Below are 23724 nucleotides of genomic sequence, written 5' to 3' on the forward strand. Positions count from 1 at the left end.
AATTTGTATCCTATGCATATTAGGCAGGTTAGGTCTCAATAAGCCAAAATCAGAATAGACATGCAAGAAAAAAATAAGGATAAAACTTTAATAAGATTTCACATTAGGGGGATAAAGCAATTTTTAAGGGAAAAACTCATTAATAAAATGATGATACATTATTTTTGACACAAATATACATTTTTTAGAGTCAGAATTACATGACTGTAAAATTAGTCCAGTTTTTAAAGTTCTTTTATATGACTGGAATCAAATTCTTTATAGTAAATTTAGTGATAGAAAGAAGTAGTCTTCAGCAATTATTAGAGACAAATTAAATATTACTATGGGGATTTTTTTTTTTTTTTATCCCTCTGACTTGTTGCTAAAATCAGGTATGGACTAGCAAAGGGCAAAACAAGCCTAGGGAAGGGTGGCCGTGTGACTAGGAGCAAGTTGCTTAACCTCTGGGTTTCCTTATATGGTAGCACCTACCTCATAAATTTAATAAATTAGTACATGTTAGGTGCTTAGCAGAGTGCCCAGCATATATAGTAAGAGACACGTAGCAAATAGCCACTGTCATATCTCTTTTCCACACCAGAAACATGAAGATTGTTCGTGGGAACAATTGCCTAACTCAGGAAGAGCCATCGTGACCTGACTAGACTCAGGTGACTTGCCTAGCCGTTTAGGGCTCCAGATATGAGACGCCAATCAGTCTGAACGTAATTAAGGGTGTTTGACAGCCTGGGACTCCTAGGATGTTCCTGACTAAGCGATGTTCAATTGTGCTAGTTAGAAAAATGGAAGATCTGTGTGGATTTGAGATATTGGAGTGTGTCACCCAGCAACAGACTGAAGTTCCAAAGAAATTCTGAATTATCTCGTTAGTGAGGCAACTTCCTGTTAGGTGGCTATTGACTCTGACCACAGTGAACCCAAGAACTCATGATCCTCTGACCCAGAAAGACACTCACGTGAGAACTGATTAGATGGCAAGACACCAAGCAAACTAGTTTTACAACCTATCCAGTGGCTGCACGTTGCTCACATTGTCTGGGGCACAGGAAGGGCGGGGCCACTGCACCTCGAGTTCACGCGTGGGAATGGGCTGCACAGCCCTGTGCCGCGCTGTGGCCCCAGAAGGGGCCCAACGCAGCTGGGCTATGCAGGCCCATCATCCCCAACGGAGGCCACATCTGTCTTCCGTCCTTCCGGGCTTCCCACAGCAGTTCATGGCCACAGAGCTCACCCAGAAAGAAATGCAAATACAGGAGGTTTTAGATTATGTCATTTAATCCTCATAGCTATTCTAGCTCATTAAAATCATCCTTTTTACAGGCAAGGAAACAAAGAATTAGAGAAGTAACACCTAAGGTCATGATGCTGGTAAGTGAGACTCAAACCAGACTGCTTCACTTCAGAGTCCATGCTCTTGACCTCTATGCTAGACTGCCTCCTAAGAACCAACTACAACTAATGTTTGTTTAGCATTTGAACGTTCACGGAGCTCCAAACACTCGTGGACCTTATACCATCCCCATTTCTTTACATAGATAAGGAAACAGACAGAAAGACATGTAAGCGATTTTCCCAAGTTTATGCAGTTAGGTAGTGGAGCCAGGATTTGCACCCCAGGCTTTTTGAATCTCAGCAGAATTTACAATTCAAATGCTCAAATGGAACGGGGTGAGCTATGCTGAGCACCCAGCTTAAGGGGAAAGAGTTCTGAGGCCAAGACCGTAGCCTATTTTTGCCTTTGCTTTGCCTGTCCAGACAACACTTTTACATGGGTAGAATTACCTGATGATAACCTGTATCCTGATTACTGCATTTGTGCGTTCTAGATACATTACTTTTCTCTAGATGATATATAGGATTGGTATAATCTGGAAATGTCTTGTCTATTGAAGATGAGTATTGGAGAGAGCACTTTTAGATTTAAGCAATATCCTTAAAGTAACATGTCAGGAATACTCCGCTCCACATGGTAATCCTTCCAGGGTTAGTGAGCAAGTACTATCGGTCCAACATGCCAAGACTCAGAAGAAGGTCACAAGATGAGACTCTTCCACCGCACCCCCAGGACAAAAATCTCTGAATTCTGGGGTGGCGGGGGGAATGCCATTTTCAGACTCATTCACTACTGTGATCTAATAACCTACTGCTTACTATGGATTTCAGAAGGTCTGGTGAGGGGAGAGTTGCTGAATCCATAGGGGATTGTCCAGCATGAGAAAAGAAATAACCAGTAGCAATCTCTATTAAAGTTGACTCCCCTGAGCTGGTCTTGAGCCTCTGTGGTGCCTGGTCTCATAACACTGGCAGGCACCACAAGGAAGTTTTGTGAGCTCCATGAGGTCTGCAATCATAGGGACCTTAGTGTCTAAAGGAAAAAGAGAGTTATGAACATCAGTTACCTCATACCCATTTCACTACATTTTTCTCTCTACAGGGACTGAATATATTCATCTGGAAAACTATTTTTTCTCAGCTATAAAACATGATACAATGTTTCATCAGTTTATCCCTTTAGGCTCTATTGTAAAATGTATTTAACGTTATCTAGTTAATTTATTATCAATTTATAATAAATGTAGAGTATACTATTCTCTCAAGATAGAATTTCCTCAAAAAATATTTTCAAACCATGAAATAAAAGGTAATGCAATGCTTTTCTCAACTGCGTAATAAATTGTCAATACCACCCAATATTACCTATTTCCAATATTAGAGACATTAAAACTTTAGAAGGGCCATTCATTTTATGAATGAATGAGTGAATGGACGAATTAACTAATTTAAAAAAATATTTACTGAATGCTAGGCATGGGATATCCGGATTAATAATGAACCAAAACCCAATAGCCCACCTGGTCAATAGAATCAATATAATTTCATGAGCAGGAATGAGAAAGGTTAAGTACACCAGAAGTATTCTAAGTGAAGACATTTGGGGAAAATTCAAAGATAGAATTTAGGAGACATTGTTTTTGCCCTATTCTGGTTCAATTACTTTGTTCTCTGTGTGAGCTGGAGAGCACACGTTCTCCCAGTGTGAGAGGAAGGAGGTGACATACACTCCAAACCAACCACATGTGCTTTGGGCAGAAAGTATCAAGGTTAAGGCAAAACAACTACAGTTTATTGTTAACCTAGATCCAAACTGAAGGAAAAAGATTCCTGAAACATGCCTTGGATGCTTGATAACAGTGCTTTGGAGCTTGACAGATGTAAAGATGGGCAATTCACTTTTTACCTTTGCCAACGTACATATTCCCCAACAACCAGAAAGAAGAAATGACTAAAGCCACAAGTGTGGGGAGGGGAGTGAGTATTAAAATTCCAGAGGTCTTGCAGGCTGATGCTAAACCCTGTGAGGAAAACCAGCGCGTTAGGCTTCTTACCACAACGAACTTCCCAGAAAAGGAACGCTACTCTCCACAGGCAGGCGTCAGAGAGCTTGCTGGTTAGAAAGGAGTGGAGTCACACTGACCTTCAAAGTGGCCAGGACCATGGCACGCCAACTCATCAACCTGCTAACCCATCCCTCGAAACCGGGTAATCTGGGTTCCAGCCGGGTCAACTGTATGAGAAGAGGCCTTCATCAACAGGTAAAGGGGCCGCACAGCAAGGGTGATCCAAACGACCACTCTGATGAATGGGGCTGGGTAGTGGGCGACAATGGCCTGAGCACCTGATTTCGCAATGTCCTAAACTTCTCAGGACTCTAAAATTAGAATAAAGTTGATAAATTCACACATATCATCCTCATTTCTCTAGAGACAGATGCTACTTAAATTAGGTAGAAGTAAATGGAATGGCTAATATTTACCCTATTTGAAAAGTCATTTAAGGAAAAGTGTATTTAAGGATCCCCATTAGTTCTTAATTTGGGTTATAAATCTTGAGTAAGAAAATCTGCTCATCACATAGTATCCGTGGGTACATGAGGTCCACATGACTTAACAGCTGGTGATGTCAACCTTATCACCTAGTGAAGGTGGTGCTTGCCAGGGTTCTTCACTATAAAGTTACTATTCTTTCTTTCCATACTAACTTGGGACGTGAAGCCTAAGCCCAGTCCACACTCAAGGGGATGTTTCGTTCACTATTTATTTTGAAAACGTTTCAAGCTTCTAGAAAAGTTAACAAAAATAGTGTGATGAATTCCCATATACACTTCATCTAGATTCTCCCCAATAGCATTTTCCACGTATACTTTATCAATCTCTCTCTCTCTCTTGCTCCCTCTACAAATCTACGAATTAATACTATTTGTATTATTATTGTTTTGACTAAACCATTTCAGAGTAAGTCGTAGACAGCTTTATCCCAAGTACTTCCGCATGTATATCCTAAGAACAGGAGTTCTTTCATAACCACATTATAATGATCAATTTCAGGAAATTTTACATTAATACAATACTATTATCAAATATATAGTTCAGCATTTCTGCTTTTGTCTATGATGCAGTATCTGGTACTAACCCTCTTGCTTTAACTATAAAGCTAGGCAAAATGTCTAAGGCAAGTGTTTCAGACATTGGAGAAGCAGCAACACAGGACAGAGCCGGCAACGCAAGACTGCAATCAATCCCTGTAGGCAGGGAAACCTAAGAGGTGAGCCTCATGACTCCTGGCTGTCTGCCTGGGGAAATTCTCCTGACTGCAGTGTAGCAATCTGGAATCCAAGCAGAGAGCGGCAGTCCCTCTGAGCTAAGGAGGAGGAGATCAGGGGTTAGGGCAGCTGAACACTGGAATCTGCAAGGCAGGGCCTCAGAGAGACAGGAGCTGTGCAGTTTATATAAATATCATCATGAGTTCATTCTAATCCCTCTAACTCTGATCTAGTATCACAAGGCTTTCCCTAGTTTTCTAGTCCATACTTCTGGCTCTTTTTTAGAAACCCAGAGCAGACTGGCAAGCTAAGTCACCATTTGCATTGTCAAGTCTCTCAGCTGAAGAAGAGTGTGCCCGGGGTGAGGTGCCAAAAAGCGGGACATGGGGCAGCCATCAGTTGTGTGAACCCCTGAGAATGAATGATAGAAGCCCCAGAAAATAATGGATTTGTTGAGAGAGTGCACCAAACATAAGTAGAAATTTAGGGGGTACACAATAACATGTTTGTCTTCTAGAGCTCCAATTATTATATTATTTAACCAAAATTCCAAGGTAATTTAGTTGTAGTTTATTTTTTATTTAATTCAATAATTACTTCAACCCAGCTTCTTCATTTTTGAACTCTTTCTTTTGATTCATTTCTTTGTTGTCTGGTGTCCATCTTTCAGTAATTTTTTCAGGACGGGTTCATGGATTTGGTTTTCCTTGATTCAATGATTTTCAGCCTTAGCTGTATATTGTAATGACATTGGGAGCTTCTGAAAAACTGGCCATCCTCCCAGACCAATTCTATCAAGTTCTCTGGGGGTATGATCCATGCACGTTTTTAAAAAAATCCCTCAAGTCGTTCTGATGTGCAGACAAATATCTCCAATCTCAATTAAATTACATAAACAGGCTTTCTCAGAAAAAAGAAAAAAAAAAGAAGAAGACCAAAGAAAATTGCAAGCAAAGTTCAAAGAAGCAGCCTAGAAAACACCCGAAAATCTGGTCAAACGCAGATTCTGATTCAACAGCTATGGAATGGCAACTGAAATTCTGCGTTTCTAATAAGCTCCCAGATAATGCCAATGCTGTTGGTTCATTGGTTCTGGGTAGCTTCTGGGTAGCAATGGTACTCCTCTGTCTTCTGTAGTAAATATTGCTATGGAGGAATCTGGAGCTACCCGAACTTTTTAACCTTTTTTTCCCTTTTGTGTAGCTTGATTCTTATTCCTGGATCTCCATATGATTCTCTTCTTTGAAATTCAGATTTTGGTAGGTTACCTGTATTAACAAACAACAGAATGAAAATTCCCATATTACATTTGCTTCTGAATTTTGTTTTGTTTTGTTCTAGTGACCAAATCCACAGCAGTTCCAGCTCTTTCTGAGGATGTCCCATAGGATAGGCATGATGCCTGGCCTACAGAGTGGGTGAGATTCCTGCTTCCTCATTTGCACATTCATTCTTACAGTAAAATGCCCATCACTTGAGGTAATTGGAATAAGTTTGTTCCTTGCAACCAAAAGAAATTAATTAAAACAATTAGAAACCATAGACTTAAAGATATACAATATGAAACTAAAGATTGCACAGAATGTTGTGTCAAAAAGGCAACATGAATGCAAAATACAAAACAAGTACTCACAGTGATGGTCGGCAGAAGTGGGGCAGGGGCAGAGAAGTTTTCTTAATTTCAATGTGCTTCTAACAAATAATTAGACTAGACTGATTGACAGATAATAAATAAGAAAAATGTAGAAAAGTTATAGTGTCAAAAAGGAATTGAAGAGAGAATAAAGATTAAAATGTGATGCTAAAAGATTCTGGAAGATTTAAAACCAATTAAAAGCTGAAAACTGAGAAATAAGAAAATCTTAAAGGAATAGTAAGGCAAAATTTTAAACCAGGAGAATTATAAAAACTCATAAAACAGAAGTACAACATGGACTATAAAAGAAGCTGACTAAAGATGAGAACAAGAAAATAAAGTTTGAAAGGATACCAGAAGGTTAAAATAACTTGTTAAAATTAAAATAAGAGTGAAGTTATTTATGAAATAATTTTAAACAGATGAAATTCAAAAGAAGAAAAGGTTGAAGGTGAATAGGGTAATAAGGAAGATATAAAATAGAATATGAGAGTAGGATTAAAGTTAAGTATAATTAATTTACACAGACTTTAATATACCATCAAAATATTTTTTTAAAAGTTTAAAGGTTAGCGGAAAAGAAAATAGAAAAATGTCTCAAAATATACAAGGAATAAGAAAGCTTGGTGCCTATCGTCTTTCCCCAAGGGACAATCTGCTAACGCAGTGTGGTGTCCTCAGGTGGAACCTGAGGGGACAGACAACAATGTGACACCTTGGACGTGGAGGCTTCCCCATTGCTTCCCTCAGCAAGTGCCAGAGGCCAGCCTCACCAGCAGTAATCAGAGAAGACAAGTAGGAGGTATTAATACAGCAGACTCACAGCTGGATGGCACCGACCTGACCCAGGAGGAACTCCCTAGCCTGCCAGCCACATTCCCTCCTGGAATATCTCCTCCAAATTTAGCCCACTCTCAGAGTCAGGGGAAACTACTCTCTCTATATCAATAACCCATGAAGCATCAGGTGTCAACAGTTGTCTTATGTCTCTAGACAATTTTTAGGAACTGTGGTACAGCCCCCAGATTTAAAAAAAAAAAAGCGTTTATTCGATAAATGCTTATTGGGCATCTTGCCTGTCCCTGGCAGTGTACTAGACTCCAGGAGTACAATGATGAATGAGTAACAGAACTCCCTTAACAGAGATCCAGACCCACTGTGTGGAAAGGGTAGTGAAGTTTTAACAGTTATCAGTGGCACAGATAGAAGGACTGGCTCTGAGCAGAAGGGCTACATTTCCCTCTGCAGTGGCAGGAAGGGAAGTAAGGGTGTGGGAGGAGGGAGGTAGGAAGGGTGAAAGTTAGGGAGATGATGCCCCATGGTTTGAATTCTCCTGATGAAGTAGGGAGACTGGGGAGATAAGCAGAGGTCTTGAGGTAAGTGGGAGAGAGGTCTGGGAGGGTCATACAAGAAACTTGAGGAGCTAAGGACAAGTAAACAGTCACAGCAGCGAGGGCTAAGTGAGGCTGGAGGTGGTGCCCGTCTGAGCAGCAGCAGTGTTTGAGTGCCCAGGTGCGGGAGACACACCCAGTTTATTACAACATAATGTGAAGAGTCCCAGGCGTGACAGGGTAATTTATTGAGACATTGTTGGTGTCTGTTCTCATTGCATTTTTCCCTCCACCCGTTTTCAAGAATGACTTCAGGGCTACTTATATCAGGGAAGTTTGGAGTTAAATGCTTGAAGGAAACCTCACATCAGGCCTTTTTTTCCCCCCTTCTTTAAGCAGATGTCTCAAAGTGGGCTTCTCCAGGCTAATACTTTGACAGATATGCTTCATTTATAAGGAATAGTGTTTTGAGGTTTTTAAAAATAGTTGTCAACATTTTGAGAGTAGATTTCACATTAAAATCTAGACTTCAGCTTCTCCTGGAAAAATCCAACGACCTGGCAGTCCTGGGCTACCTTTTCACCTGGCTACAATTAGTTAGAGCTGCGTAATGTCTGCCCCTTTTAAGGGGGTACAACCTCCGATTCACTGTGGTCCCTATTATTCTCTGTGGTCTTATTCTTGGCCAACATCACTCATTTAGGTTAACTGCCTGGTCCCTGTAACCCTCTCCAAAGTTGGAGATTATGTTAGGAGGAAGGAGTACAGGCAGAAGCAATAAGGCAGTGGGGTCACAGGTCTGTAGTTCCTTTGATGTGGCAAAGGCCCAGACAGGAATGGGGACTCAACGGCCCCAAGGCCTGGCTCTTCCCGCCTCAGCAAAGACACCCATCCAGAAAGCTGCAAACTTGCATACTGACAATTATCTCAGACAGTCTGAGTATGAACAGGTCCTTTCCTTGTGAAAATCCCAGGTCCTTGTAAAATCCTAAGGAGGGTGGGAGCGGGACAGCCCACAATGCCTGAGATTATTTCCCACCAGCCCTTGGGGAGGTGGCTTGAAGTTAGACTTAATGAGAGAAATAAGGACATAATTTCTTACACACGCATGTTTGTGGAGTGAGAGTTTAAACAGCCAAGTGGAGATTTAAAGAAAGGGCTAAGAAAACACAAAGCAAAGGAGTGGGTGAGGTTACTTTTTGACTCAGAGAGTTTTGGAAATTTTCACAGAGGGGATGTAATTTGGGCTGAGTTTTGACAACTGAGTAGGAGACCTCCAAATAAGGTTATTCTACCCAAGGACAAACATTTGAGAGTGCAGAGCATACAGTATTCAGGAATTTGTGGTAGTTCAGTGCAACAAGCGCAGTCGATGCCCATCGTCTGGTTGGGGGCAGTAGGAGAAGGGACAGAGTAAAGGGAAGTGAAACTAGAAGGGAAGTTGAAGCTTTCATGCCTTCTTCATGTAATGGGTTGTTCCTAACTATTGTTTAGTGCACTACTGGTGTTTAAAAAGTTAACTGAGCTGGGAGTGTGGCCAATGCGTGGGAAAGGAAGACTGGACCACGACCACTGAGCAGGTTCTTGCAATAACCCAGGTGTGAGATGATAATGCTTGGAACTAGGACAATGATTGCGGGAATGGGGAGGAGAGTTTGGATTTCAACAGCTGTTTATTGAGTGCTTACTGTATGCCAGGCATTGTGCTAGGTGCTGAGCATACACTGATAAACAGATACTGGCTCTTGCCTTGAAGAAGCTTATTGCCTAAGGGACAAAGCTTACCACACCTGGCAGAGCCGGTGAAGAGCAGAAGCATCTGGGACCTTCAAGCCCTAGTCACATGTGTTATACATTCCATCAGGGGTTGAATTCAGTTGGTCCCACTGAGTTTCACACAGGTTCAGTGGCCATCTGAGAGCTGAGATACAATCTGTTTTGACACTTACTTCTTCTACAGGTTTGTTCTCTCTGACTCAGGGGATGGAGAAATGATCAGACTCTAATTTTAAATTTCAAAGAAGGTATCTCAGTTAAGTGAACAATTTCTTTTAACATAAGATGTAATCATTTGGACTAAGGTGAAAGTGATATTAACTCTATTGTTAGGGGAACTCTATTAATGCTTAAATACTGTATCTATAATTTTATTGCGACAATAAAATCCAATCAGTTTCCAAGTCACTCCGAGTCTTTTCCCATTTGCAGGTATCAGATGTTAACTGCCTTTGACTGCTTACCACTTGTTGATGTCTGTCACACAGGTGCTCAGTAAGTGTTGGTGAAATGAACTTTAACATGGAAGGGGATGCTTTGAGAGGCCAGTGTTGTGTTGTCTTTGGTGAGGTCATCAAGCAGAAGTGCTTGCCAGAGATTCATTCATTCATCCAGCAAATGTCTATTGAGAATCAATACATGTTTATTTTAAAAAGGCAAATAAATAAATATTTATTTATTGCCAGGTACCATTCTTGGCATTAGACAAATAGCTGTGAAAAAAGTCCCTATTCATCCTAATGAGACAGACAAGCAATAAACAAATATGTCTGTGTATTCATATACATCAGTATATACATAATGTCAGGAGTAATACCTGCTATGAAGAAAAAACAGATCAAAAATAATGATGGAGGGGTGGCATTTTATTTATTGCCTATGGGATGCTCACGGGGGGCCTCTCTGAAAAAGTGGCATTTGAGCAGAGATCTAAAAAAAGGTAGGGGTGGGCTTCCCTGGCGTTCCAGTGGTTAGGATGCTGTGCTTTTCACTGCAGGGGACGCAGTTTCGATCCCAGGTCTGGGAAATATGATCCCCGCATGCCCAGTGGTATGGCCAAAAAAAAAAAAAGGTGTGGGTGCAGTTGTAATCAGCTATCCCCCATCTGGGGACTGAGTGTTGCAGGCAGATGGATGAGCAAGTGCAAATATTCTGAGAAAGACCAAGCTTGTCCTGTTAGAAGAGGAGCAGGGAGGCTAGTATGGCTCCAGAGAGTTAAGGGAAGGGAGAGGGGACAGGAGAAAGCGATGAAAATTGATGCCTTTTGCCTGGCATCTTCCTAAGCTCCAAAGGAAAAAAAATCCAGTGCAGAGGGATATAAGTGCTAGCTGTCATAAATAATAATTGGTTAGCAAATGCCTGGGAACTTGGGAGGCGTTATTGCAAGTTTTGAGCACCATGATGGGTGATGAATTTGTATGGGTCACTGCTGTATCCCCAATGCCTGGCACATAGTAAGAGCTCGATATATATATTTGTTGACTAAATGTTGGAAGTCTACCTTTGCTTTTTCAACCTTCAGAGTGTTATTAATAACTAAGCTGTTTCGTACAAACAGTTTGGGTGGTAGCGAAGTGTTATTCAAACTCAACCTATAGGACATTATGCATACATATTCATTACAAGGCAAACAGCAAACAATGAATTCATTTTGTGCTTTGTGAACGTCTGTTAGCTCATACCAGTCTGTCTCCAGGGTGGCACTCACTGTGCCCTTTACGCTGGAGAGTTTACAACCACTCTAGGATGTCTTAGCAAATACTGGCACCTGACTTGTCCAAATATTACTGGCAACCCCCGAGATCGCTTTCCATCACATGACCCAAACTAAATCTGCAGAGGGGTAGCGGTGCTTCCCTATCTTTGTAACACTGCTGTGTGCACCCGGTTATCCAAAGGGTATCATGAACTCCAAATTCCTCCAAAGGAATTACTCATTTCAGATCCTTTATAAACATGCACGTTTCCAGACGTGTTACAAAATCAGCCTGTGATCACTTCAAAAAGCGAAAGTGTGCGACTTGATCATTTTTCCTAAGAGAAAGTGTTTCTACATATTTTTTTAAAAATATAACTTAAAAAACCCATCTCTCAGCCCCTGACTACATTAATTTCCTTCACTTTACGGCACCATGCAGAATCCATCAGGGCCATAAAATCACTTCTTTTCCTTTACACCTTCCCCGTTAAGTCCCAATATATTGATCACAGTTAACTAAATCCCCTAGTGCTTAACTAGTGGGAATTCAATTTGCAAAACTGAAATCAATGAAAGATACTTCACCACACCCACACCTACTGCCAGGGGTTTCTCTAGCAAGACAAGCCCAGGTCAGGCCAGGGTCTGGCCCGCTTCCCGGCGCCGCTGGGTGTGTCACGGTGTGTCACCCCCCCAGCCTGTCACTTCCCCCGGCTGCGGCCGGCCCAGGCTTGAAGTTCCCGCCCCAAGGCCCTCCGAGGCGGTTGTCGACCTTCCTCTAACCCGCGCCGGGAGGGCTGCTCGGAAACTGCTGTGTCAGAATGGTTCGAGGAGCACCGAGTCACAGCCGGCTTTAATTCGGGATGAATGACTACCTCGGGCCGGCCCGCTAGGACTCGGCGCGGCAGGGTGCGGCGCAGCTGTCGGGAGGGCGCGTCCCCGTCCCCGCCCCGCCCTGCCTTACCCTGCCCTGCCCTGGCTTACCCTGCCCTGCCCTGCCCTACCCTGCCCTACCCTGCCTTACCCTGCCCTACCCTGCCTTACCCTGCCCTACCCTGCCTTACCCTGCCCTACCCTGCTTTCGGCCGTAGGCCCTCGGCCCTCCACCTGGCCGCCCTCCACTCGGCAGCCCGCCAGCTCCCCGGAGCCCGTTTCAGGGTAAAGGCGGGGGCAGGGGCCAGTGCGCACGCGCAGAAGGCGGTGCGCCAGAGCCTCCCGGCCCCCGCCCCGCCCCCTCTCACGTGCCGCGCAGCGTGCGCCCAGGCATGTGCGGGCGCACGTGACAGCGCCGAGTCCGGCTCAAGCTCCCTCAGCCCGCGCCGCTGTACTTTGAACCCGGGCGTGGGAGGGGGCGAGGAGGGAGAGTGGGGAGGGAGGAAGGACAGCCGGGCGGGGACAGGAGGGGGAGGCCGGCCTCCCCGAGAATGATATCATCGGCAGATTTATCGCTAGGCAACCTAAGAATGCTTCTCTCTTTCCAATCCTAGAGCTCCTTGAAGATCTCCAGGCTGGTGACATTATTCCCCTCGGCTTTAATTCCCTCACTGTGAAGCGCTCAAGCGGCGATTTCAGAGCTAGGGTTGGTTTTCCAGTTTTTAGATGAGTACGCTTCAAACACAGAGCTCAGAACTAGATCCTTTATCGCGCCCACTTGTGTCTGCAGAGCTCTGCAGGGTGTGGGCATATAGTCAGGTTTCTTCACCTGTTCTGTCACGTGCGGGTCACACAGCTACGTTATAGAGATGCAGATAAGCCCTATTAACGCAATATATACTCGAAAACCAAACCCTGCTTGAGGTGTCACAGAAAGAGACGCTGGTATCTTTAAAATGTCCTATCAGAGGGAATTTTATAATTAAGTAACTGAGGTCTTCAGGAATTGGATCCAGGGTGAAGTACCCCTGTCAAAACTGGTTTTTGAAACACTGCTGAACCTGTAAAGCCGTATATGAAAGCGAAGTTTATTACCGAGTTATGTGGCGGATACTCAGTGTGTCCACTGCGAGGCATTTGATATTCTGTGTATACACATGAGCAAACACATATGTAAAAGACTTCAAATTGAAACCGTAGCTGAAGTTTACAACACCCTAAAAATACCCCATATAAAAACTGTAGCAAATCGCCCTCTTTCCTACTTCCTCAATTCTAAAGGTTCCCTCTGTCCAGATTCAAGGCTTGCTTTAATCCCTTCTTTCATGGCGAACCTTTAGAGTTCAATAGACCCACTAGGTACGGAGGGGTAGAGGCAGAGATGGAAAGCTCACCAGATCATGTGGGGACTTCCAAACCAAGGAGGACACATTTCTGGATGTCTCCAAATTGAGTGGACAGCAAAATTGTTTAGCTCTGTCTGTGGATGTTGAAAATTGTTTTTCCAGAATTTCTCCATCATAATTTTTGCATGCTCTATGCCATAATTTGGAAAGGCTACTACCGTGATTAATCTTCTGTTGTCCACCAAAAACATATACTCTGCCTCTTAAGACCGCGAATGGACTAGCTTAACTCAGTTCATGAGAAAACAGCCTATCGCCTTCCTAACTACTACACTATGGGTAATAATATAAACAGCAGTGGAATCAAAAACCAAAACATCTTGTTCCAATCTTGGTTCTGCTACTTACTGAGCTATGTAACCTTGGACTAGTGGCTTGCTTCAGCTTCCTCCCAGAGGTTTCAAAAAACAGGCTTTAGGATTCCTTGTTTCCCTCTAGGACTCCTATCTCTCATTTCCCCTTTGGGTACTGAGTGGAGAACATGAATCATCATGCCCCTACTTGAAGGAGAGGAAGTCACCGTTAGTGTTTTTTTTTTTTTTGTAAGACGGATGAGGTGAGACAGAGCTGCTTGTGAGGTACTGTTTTTTCCCCCTCTACTTCATTAGATATTATCATGCTCTGAATGCTATTCTTTGCAGTAGGAACTATCATGACCCCTCAATCCCACCTTATGGTCCAGATCCTCAGGAGGAGATGATGGTGAGAGTCAGTATGGCAGTCAAGTTATAAAGAGACTGAGAAGTTAGGAAGTACTTGCTCAGACCTCAAGTCAAATATAGCCAGTTAAACTGTCCTGGTGCTTAGCACAGGGCCAGAGTGTGCCAGAGCCTTCTCTTTGGAGATGGACTCAGCTACTTCTCAAGGTCTTCTCAAGGTCTTCTCTGGCCCACCCAGACGAAGTTAGCAACCTTCACCCCCAAGTATTGTAATCACCCCTGCGTGGCACATGTAATTTATTTTAGTGTGGGTCTGTCACCCCCAATAGACTTTGAGATCCTCAGAGATTGTTCATCTTTGATTAGCCAGCACTTACACAGCACCTCACATATAATAGGAGCGAAACAAATGCCAGAATCCCCATACCCACTATTTCTTCAAACTCTAGGCTCAAGGAGAAAGGAATGTGTTGCAGTCCACAGGGAGTCTGAAACCTCTCACCAAAGGATTGACAATGGCTGCGTCTAAATTCAGAGGCAGCGTCAGGGCCTACACGTCCTCCCTGCCAGTTCCCCAGAATGCTTTAGCTGGGCCTGCCACCCAAGATGTCCAAAACCCAGAGGCAGAGATAACACACCAGAAGCAGGGTCCAGAGTCATCCATGAATCAAAATGCAGTATCAGTTTTCACTGAAGGCCCTTGGTCCCCTATTCCTATCATCCTGAGAGAAAGAAGTGCTCATCAAATCAAACAATTTGCTTCTGCACGGGAATTTCCTTATTTTGAAGTTATTGTGGGATAAAACCATTTTTTGTGTGTAATAAAAATGATTAGAAATATATAAAGTGTCTGAAGGCTTTTGCATAAGTGTTCTGATATGGAACCTTGCTGAGAATGTGAAAGTTAAATGGAGAAAAGAAGTTGGCGGGATCAACATGTCACTGCCTCTACAAGCTCACACAATTTAGAGAAGTGCCCCTCAGGTACTCTGTTAGAACCTATTTATTCTAATTTTAGATGCATTTCAAATGGGTGTGGTTTTGGTTAAATGGTTTCCCAGCCCACAGTAAGTCAGAAGTGGCAAATCAGATAAGACTTAGGCAGGCGCTCTGACACATCAAGAAGTGATAGTTGGCAGCCTGACCCTGAGTAAAGAGACTGAAAAGCCTATAAAAACGGGTATAAGAACTCAAAAAGAATTCTGTGCGGGTGCCAGTACTCGCAGATGACGTGTGTAGTGCAAAAGTGATGTTTATAATCATGACCCTGAATTATTGAGAAAGGTTAACTTTCTCAGTAGGGTATTTTTTTCCTAAGACATGTGTAACATATTTTACTAAGCTTTTCACTAAAAATAAGTAATACAGGTAAACAATGTTGGCACCTGAACATAGAAGCTTCCGTTTTCTCAACCATTGTTTCATGGGGGCACATATCATTCCCTGAAGCCACATAAATTGGGCATCACTGAATTCAGGATTTTAAAACATCAACTTTTTACAAGGTTTAGTTTTACATTTGTTTGGAGTTTTGAATATAGAACCACTGAACAAGTGCAAGAAACTCAATTTAAGACAAGTGTCCGACTGTTTTCCTGGAGCATTTTTATTTTTATTTATTTAATTTTATTTTTATTTTTTGTCTGTGTTGGGTCTCTGTTGCTGCGAACGGGCTTTCTCTAGTTGCGGCGGGCGGGGGCTACTCTTCGCTGTGGTGCTCAGGCTTCTCACTGTGGTGGTTTCTCTTGTTGCGGAGCACGGGCTCTAGGCACGCGGGCTTCAGAAGTTGTGGCATGCGGGCTCAGTAGTTGTGGCACAGGGGCTTAGTTGCTCCGCGGCATGTGGGATCTTCCCGGCCCAGGGCTCGAACCCGTGTCCCCTGCATTGGCAGGAGGATTTTTAACCACTGCGCCACCATGGAGGTCCCTGGAGCATTTTTTTACAGTACATGCTGCACATGTTTTTTAGTATAAATCCCATCTTAATCACAGAAAATATGTGATAATTTTCCATGTCAATCCCCTATTAAATTCTATGAAAAACTGGAACTTACATTGGACTTAGGCATGCGCTGTATATTCATTTTGAATTTATTTAAAACAGCACAGTTAGAACAATGGGTGGGCCTAAATATGTTGATCTGAGGGTCCAACGGATTAAGGATTTTTGTTTAATGAAAAACATCAGATTGCTCTCTGAAATAAAATACTATGATCACAATAGTACAGACAGCTTTTAGCATTATAATGGGCTTAACTCGTTCATGAGGGCTCTGTTCATTTTTTTTTTTTCCCCCGGTACGCGGGCCTGTCACTGTTGTGGCCTCTCCCGTTGCGGAGCACAGGCTCCGGACGCGCAGGCTCAGCGGCCATGGCTCACGGGCCCAGCCGCTCCGCGGCATGTGAGATCTTCCCGGATCGGGTCATGAACCCGTGTCCCCTGCATCGGCAGGCGGACTCTCAACCACTGCACCACCAGGGAAGCCCGGCTCTGTTCATTTCTGTCTAAAGTAAAAGCCCCTAGTCTGTCCAGCCTTGTCTTCCCAGAACCTCAAATGGCAATCACCTCCCGTGAAGAGGTTCAGAATCGACCCGTGACATAGACGGGAACAGCCTGAGGCTTCTTTGACATACTTTTGATGGGCAATAACAAAATTTATGGCCTGTATGGCTAGTAACAGACAACTAAATGAAAAATAGTTTTCACAATGATAGGAACTAAAACTCCAGTCATACTTTAAAGAGCTATTAAAATGTAGTGTCTAGTGCCTTAAAAGTGTGCTTAGCTCTTTGTGGGAAGAAAGGATGTTTATCAGTTCAATATAAACTTTGCTAAGAGATATGTGTATGTAAAATTAATTCGTGTAATACTATACATGTAAAATATTATTGACTCAAGATTCATATTTGTCGTATATTGAAAAATCACATATAATACAAAGGGTTTAGGCTAAACTTGACCGCTCTAGGTATAGAATCCTCCTTAGCAAATTATGACGATTCCAGTCTTTTGGTTCATTAAAATAAATCAATGACCAAAATAACATTTTTCAGATGCAATCCGGACAATATTATTTTGCAGTTCTATCCTCACTAACTTTATCCTATTACTATGCTAGTATAGAGGCATCTGGACTAAACAACTAATCTATAAAATCTGGTCCAACCCTAAGGTTTTTTGTTTTATTATACCAAAATCATACAAATGCTAAAAAATTTTATTATCCTGACTTACTTTGCATCTTTTTTGGCTATGAAACACATGATTACAATATGACATTAACATGTAGCTCAAAATATTTTAAATGCTACTTTTTTCCATTATTCTGGTTTGGGCAGAACATTTTTCTAAAGTTCAGTAACTTACAATGCTCAAAAATCCTACATGGTTTTGTAATGTTAATTTTTATTGCCTTTTCCTGTGATTTATTCATGATGTTTCATGAATGCTGCCCAAATTCGGTTTATTTGGTTCAAGATGCTGCAACGGGAAGTAGGTCACTGACTGGGGGATACAACAGACCTGGCCTCTAGTGCTGGCTCCAGGTAGCTTTGTGGCCTTGGGAAGATATCTGATATCTCTGGGCTTCATTTCTCTCATATTTAAAAGGCAGGGGCTGGACAGCTGATCTCCGAGGTTCCTTCCGGCTCCACTTTCTATGACTTGCAGTTTGGTTGCCATAAAGTCAGCAGAGGGAGCACTTTTTCTACATCTCGTAAATTTTGACTTATTTCAACACCTTTCAAAAATCAAGGGGTTTGTGAAGAACATTATTGAAACTAAATATTGACAATCTTTTGCACAGTTGGTATCAAATCACAAATTTGATTATAAAGTTGAGAAAAGTCTAGACATAATTATTTCTGTTCCTTGAATTCCATGATAAAATCCCACAAAAGAATTATTTTATAAAGGCTAAGAAGCTAAAATATACCGAGAAATTAACCACCCCTAAGTGATAGAGTATCTATACGGGATCCAGTGAAAGAGAAGCACCAGACCACACAACAGAGGCTACCTGGTGTCAAAGATGAAAAGCTCCATCAGTCATAAAAACATTAGCAAACTGGGTCTAACATAAACCATGGAAGTGACTGGTAGGTTTTTCTTTTGCACTTTTCATGTAGATATATTGGGAACAACCAAGTAGACACAGCCAGAGCCTGGAGGCTTGCAAGAGATTGCAAATGTGTGATATCAAACCAGTGACAAATAAAGTTGTGTATCTGAGAACCTAAATGACTTTTATCCCTATATTCATAGATTATCTTAAAACTATCCGAGCATCCATTATGTCTTTTTAATTATTAGACAATCTCATAGCGTACGTATATTAAAGTTTTTATTCCTTAGTAAGAATTTTAAAATCACAAAATAGCGTGGCAATATTAATTTTAGGTAATAGAATTTGTGGAGTGCTGAAAATACTAGAATATAAAGATAATTTCTAGTTTATCTTCACATACTAAACTTTTCTAAACCAGCTAGTTCTTGCAGACAGTGTTTATTTATTTTTTTTAATAATTTAAGACAGCATAAGCTTGTACCAAGCATAAGCATTGTAACAAAAGTGCAACTTTTCAGCAAATCCTCCCCCAAAGATATTTTAACTCAAAATATCATTAGCACATATTTTCTCCCTACAAAAATAGCATGTCAGACATCATTAATTGGATGTATTAACAACTATGTACATAAGAGCCACCTTGTAGGCTAAGAGTTTAACGTTGTTTAAACACAGCGTTTGAGGCAAACAGTAGCAACAGCAGCAGCAAATGCACCAAACTGACTAAAAGACCCAGATATTTTCTTCACTCATAGTCAGACTGTTGTGTCTCACCCCTTACATAACATTCAAGTGAGATTTCTCACAGTGCTACCTTGGCAACAAACTAAAAATATCTAGACAAGGTCTTGGTTTAAGCCTTATTAAAAAAGCTTTCTTTGTGATTATCTGGTATCTGGTTTGGTCTCCAGAAAATACATAGACTTGGAGATAGGAAGGCCTCACAGGGCTTCGTTCCACATCTTTACAGCATTTCCAACCCAAACGGACCAGTTTAATGCTTTCCTCCTCCACTCTTGTGAATTAACAGAATATAGGATAAATCAGTTTGGACTTGTTTTTCTTTTTCTTTTTTTTTTCAAGTTCAGCGCACATTCTTTTTTTGTTTTTTAACACCAAAATGATACAAACTTAGAAACATGATGGATTAAATAATGACAGGGTGAAAACAGATGCACTCAATTTCATATATATATATATGAAATTAAGATGAGTTAATTGATTCACGGTCAATTTCTCAATAAAGTGCTAGCAAATGTACTGAGAATGACTCTGGCCTTCCTTATCCATCTCCTTCCCTGACTTAGTTCTGACGTTGGCCCAACTCCACATCTCCTTAAACAAGCGCAACTTACTAAGAGACACCATTCACACCACTTCAGAATAGGTTGCAACGTGAGCGACTGCATCCTCACCGCTTCCTCTTTGAAAAATATACGCCTCTTGAAAAGCTGAACATTATGAAATACTGAAGACTAAGTTGAATTCTAAAAGGTCCTCCTTCTATTTGTGGAAATCTTCCTAAAGCAAGCAGGACAGCTTTGAGACGCAGGCAGACAGCAGCTACCTGCGGTTCCACGTCAGCTCCTCCGCCACCTTTCCCCTACCCTGGTTCAGCGAGCTCACTCGCTGAGCAGACCCTTCTCACTTCCTCGAGAATTCGGTCCTATATTTTAAAAGACAATGGAACGTGGCCTAAAAGAAGGCAAAACTTATTACGGGGAGTTCTTTAAAGAAAAAAGAATACCTATGAGGTTCTTGTACAGCTGGTGGGAGAAGAAAGGGATGTTGGTGTGTGGAGGTTGGTGGGCGGTGAGGGATGAGCAAAACAGGAACTCCAAACGTACACAAAACACCTGTGGTTTTTTTGCTTGTTATGTTTTGTTTTCTTTTAAGCCCGTCGTGCATCTCTTACACTTCCTCCCTTGAAAACGTTAAGGGTGTTTTAACTTATGATTCCGCGTGAACCCGGGTCCCTTCTAAGCGGAGCAAGGATTCAGGGGGTTTCCTTTCCTGGCTGCGACGGATCTTCCTGAGAGGAGCTCTCCGGGTTCCCCGGCTCGCTGCGGCCGGCGAAGGGCAGGTGGGTGCGGCCGTGCGGGGGCGGGGGGTGCAGCGCCCCAGGGGGCGCCACCTCGTGCGGCAGGAGGGTCGCGGCAGCGGCGGCTGCCGCCTTCTCGGGAGGGGGCGACAACACGGAGGACAGGCAGGGGAAGGCGGCGGCGGCGGCAGCGGCGGCGGCGGCGGCGGCGGCCGGGGCGGGGATGCCGGGGTACAGTAGTGGGAACGGGGCGGCGGCCGCCGCCGGGTACAGGTACTTCTCCAGGCCGCTCTTGTCCAGGAAGGGCTGCACGTAGGCGGCGGCCGCCGAAGGCGAGAGGAAGTAGAAGGGCAGGCAGAAGGGGGCCGCGGCGGCCGCAGGCTGCGCGAAGGGCGCGCCCCCGCCTCCGCCGAACGCCACCAGCGAGCTGAGCAGGGCAGCGTCGGGTCTCAGCAGCGCGGCCGGGGCGGCCGGGTCGGGCCCCAAGAGCGCGGCGGCCGCCGCCGCCGCGCCGCCCCCCAGGCCGCCTCCGCTGCGGGAATCCAGCTTCATCCTCTTGGGCGCCGGCGAGTCCTCCCCGGGGGGCTCCTGCTTGATGGTGACGCGGCTTGTCCCCGCGCCTTTGCCCTTCTCGCGGTCCGGCCTCGCCTCGGCCTCGCCGCCGTAGCCGCTGTCGGTGTCCGTGTCGTTCTCGGCGGCGAGCTCGGCGCTGGGCTGAGTCCGCTGGATGACCGGCACGCAGTGGGCGAGGGGCTCCAGCTTCTGCCCGGCGCGCTCCAGGCAGGGGGCGGCCCCGGACCCGGCGGGGGTGGCGGCCGAGGGCACGCCGGTGCCTTTGCTCAGAGGAACCTGTTGAGTCAACAGCTGGGGGGTGGGCAAGAACTGGGTGGCCACGGCGTGCAAGTGGTTGATCAGCTGGACACACCGCGGCTCCCTGGGCGTCCAGCTCTCAAACCGGGCGAGGTATTGCAAGACTTCTTTGGCGCATGTTTGAAATCCCGAATGGAACGCATCCAAGTCGGACTGAATGGGCGATTTCAGAGATCGCTCCCCTAGGATGAGGAAGGGGTGAGGGGCGGGGGTGGGGAACAGAGGAATGGAGGCAAGAAGAAAAATACCGACGTTAAAACATCTGCTTATCACGTGGGCCCTGCATTGACTAAAGTGATCTCGGTTTTTCCTCCGTATTCGAGTGATATAAGCCACCGGTTGCCCAGAGGTGGGAGGAGTGGGGAGGGGGGGAGGCGCTCTACTCCCCGCTGAAAAACCGAAGTGGAGAGGGCGCAGCCGCCACTTTAAATACAAATCTGACTCCTCTGAGTTCGGCTGAAAGCCTTTAGGATGCTTCGGGAAATGGGCACTTTCCAGTGAAGGGAAAGTGTAAGCAATTTAACAAATGAAAGTGAGCCCGTGGGCCCCAGGAAGGAGGTGGGGCTGGGGGAAGAGTCCTAACACTGCTCCTCTGTGGGCTGCCCGGCTTCCTCGGGGTGGGCTGGCTTCCCTGAACTGACTTACCATTCTGTAAAGCAATTATCTTCTGATGCTGCTGCTCCGTTAAGGCTGTTAAAGCTTTTAAGTGTTTCAAAGTTAATTCCAAGACCACTGCTTTCTCCAGGTGCCCCAGAGTCTGCAGTGCAAAAAAAAAAGGGGGCACTTGGTGACTTAAAAACACACATTTGGCTTCACTGGCTCTCCAGTCAGCACAGCAACTTAAGCAAACACTTTGAAAGAAGTACTATTCCTATACTTCTTGAGCTTTCCACAATACAGTTTATAAATGATTTCTTGCCTTCAGTTGTGAACACCTACTCTTGAGTTTGCAGGAAACTCTACCCTCTATAGCACAGGTTGTAAGGAATCTGATATTTACATTTATTCTTATATCTCTGGGAGTAGTACCAGGCTATTAACACGCCCTTGGAGAGCGGCAAAGAATAAAAATCTGCATCTTACTGTCAACTTTAGATGTTCAGGCAGTAAGTCTTTCAGCTGAGCGATGCATTCATTAATTCGGTCTCTTCTTTTCTTTTCTATTAATCTGTGCGGTAATTTGTAGGTATCCTTAATATATGAGAGTCATGGAAGAGAGAAAACAATAAGCTAAACATTCATTTACTGGATATTACAATACCGCCGCCCCACCACCAAAAAAAAAAACTGTGAGAAACTATGCCCAAGACAACTCTTTCCTCTGGACTGTTCTGAAATGCAATTTAAATTCAGGTATGATGTTTAATCTCCCCTTGAGAGTATCCCGCAAACCACTTAAAATTCACAGTCGGGGAAGCTGGAATATATTTGCGGGCAGAGCTTCGCTGTGAAATCAATGGCCCTAATTAACTATCCAGACAGGTTATGAGGAACATCAGAAACTTACACTTACCTTGCTATCGTCTCGCTTCATGCTCCTTTTGGGCTTACACATATACAAAGAGGGATAATCCAGTCTGCAAAACAGAAATCAGCATCAGGCATCCATTCGGGGAGGGGCTCTGCCCTCGCCCGCTCCATACCACTTTCTGGAGAAGAAAAAAATCAAACTGAAGCCTAGACAGATATTCGCAAGGGTGCGTGCACCTTACCCTATAAAATCTCTATGTTCCAGTAACTGTCTCTCTTGCAAATGAGGAATTCCTTCGTCCATGTTCCACCGCTGTCCGTTTCCTCTGTTTCGATTTTTGGGGATCTGTTCTATAATCTGTGGGACGGTAGCTTTGGGAGATCTTGGGGGGATCTGTACGTCTCCAGTCTCTCTCTCTCTCTCCCTCTTCAGTGCAGTGTTGAAAGTGTGAAGCGGTTGGTCCCCTCCTCCCACCGTGCTCGCTCTCTCGCACACACACGCACACACACGCACGCACACTCGCGCCGGCCCCACTGCGCTGGTAGTTTGCTCTCACTCCGGGCAGTGTTTGGCCACAGGGCACGCGCGTCGCCGGCCAGACCAGCACCCAGCTCACGTGCGGAACGTACCATCCGCGGTCCAGCCCAGAGGGGGGCGGGGGAGGAGGGGCCGGGCCGGGAGGGGGCGTCTGGAGAAAGCTGCGAGGGAGGGCAAACGGCGGGAGGGGGCGGGGACACCTGATCAGGGCCACCGGAAAGGAAAAACAACTTCAGCCAAGCTATTCATCTTCCCGAGGGCGGTGCAGTCAGCTGGGGGAGTGTGTGTGTGTTGGGGGGGGGGCGCCGGGGGGTGCAGGGCAGCCAGGGCTTCCTCGGCTCGGAAGTGAGACTCCCTCAATCCGTCCGTCATTGCGGTTCAGGAACGTGAACGTGGCTTTTTGCTTTTCCACCGACTGTGCTATTGGTTTGGACCAGAAAAAGGAAAGAGAAAGGGAATTCGCGGTGGGTCAACTTCAGTCCCAAAGGACAATTTGGAGACTTGTTTGCTCACCGCTCGGTTGCCGGCGGGGACCCCTTAGCCCTGATTGGAGGTTGCCCCGAAAGGGGACAACTTGAAATCCGCTCCCTGAAGGATTTAAAATAAACTAAAATGTAGCCAGTGGGTCAGAATGTCGCAATCCAAGTGTCTTTCGGCCACACAGTGTCCCTGGGCCACCCAAACTTCCCGCAGCAGCCGGAATTGCGGTGCCACTAATCACAGCCGCAGATGACGACGTTTGGGGCCTCAGGCTCT

The 23724-nt window shown here is 44.5% G+C and overlaps 2 protein-coding genes across 3 annotated transcripts in view; one reads left to right on the forward strand and one right to left on the reverse strand.

Annotated features, from left to right (window-relative positions):
- The first annotated feature begins 18910 nt into the window (after nt 1-18910).
- SSPN (sarcospan) overlaps nt 18911-23724 on the forward strand; it is a 130100-nt gene continuing 125286 nt past the window's right edge. Inside the window, exon 1 of one of the 2 annotated variants that reach the window (XR_002645174.3) lies at nt 18911-20132. The gene's annotated coding sequence lies outside the window, so the exon portion shown is untranslated. The remainder of the gene's footprint in view (nt 20133-23724) is intronic. The other variant, XM_022577814.3, reaches the window with a different exon arrangement.
- BHLHE41 (basic helix-loop-helix family member e41) lies at nt 19762-23026 on the reverse strand. Its single transcript, XM_022577811.3, has 5 exons — nt 22673-23026; nt 22474-22537; nt 22044-22151; nt 21606-21717; nt 19762-21142 (listed from the first exon to the last, which is right to left on the reverse strand). The coding sequence occupies exons 1-5, from the start codon at nt 22732-22734 to the stop codon at nt 20046-20048; spliced, it is 1443 nt and encodes a 480-aa protein (XP_022433519.2). The 5' UTR covers nt 22735-23026; the 3' UTR covers nt 19762-20045.

The sequence above is a fragment of the Delphinapterus leucas genome, chromosome 11, assembly GCF_059928025.1.
Source record: "Delphinapterus leucas isolate spDelLeu-1000000601 "Yukka" chromosome 11, BTC_Dleu_Yukka2, whole genome shotgun sequence".
NCBI lineage: Eukaryota > Metazoa > Chordata > Mammalia > Artiodactyla > Monodontidae > Delphinapterus > Delphinapterus leucas.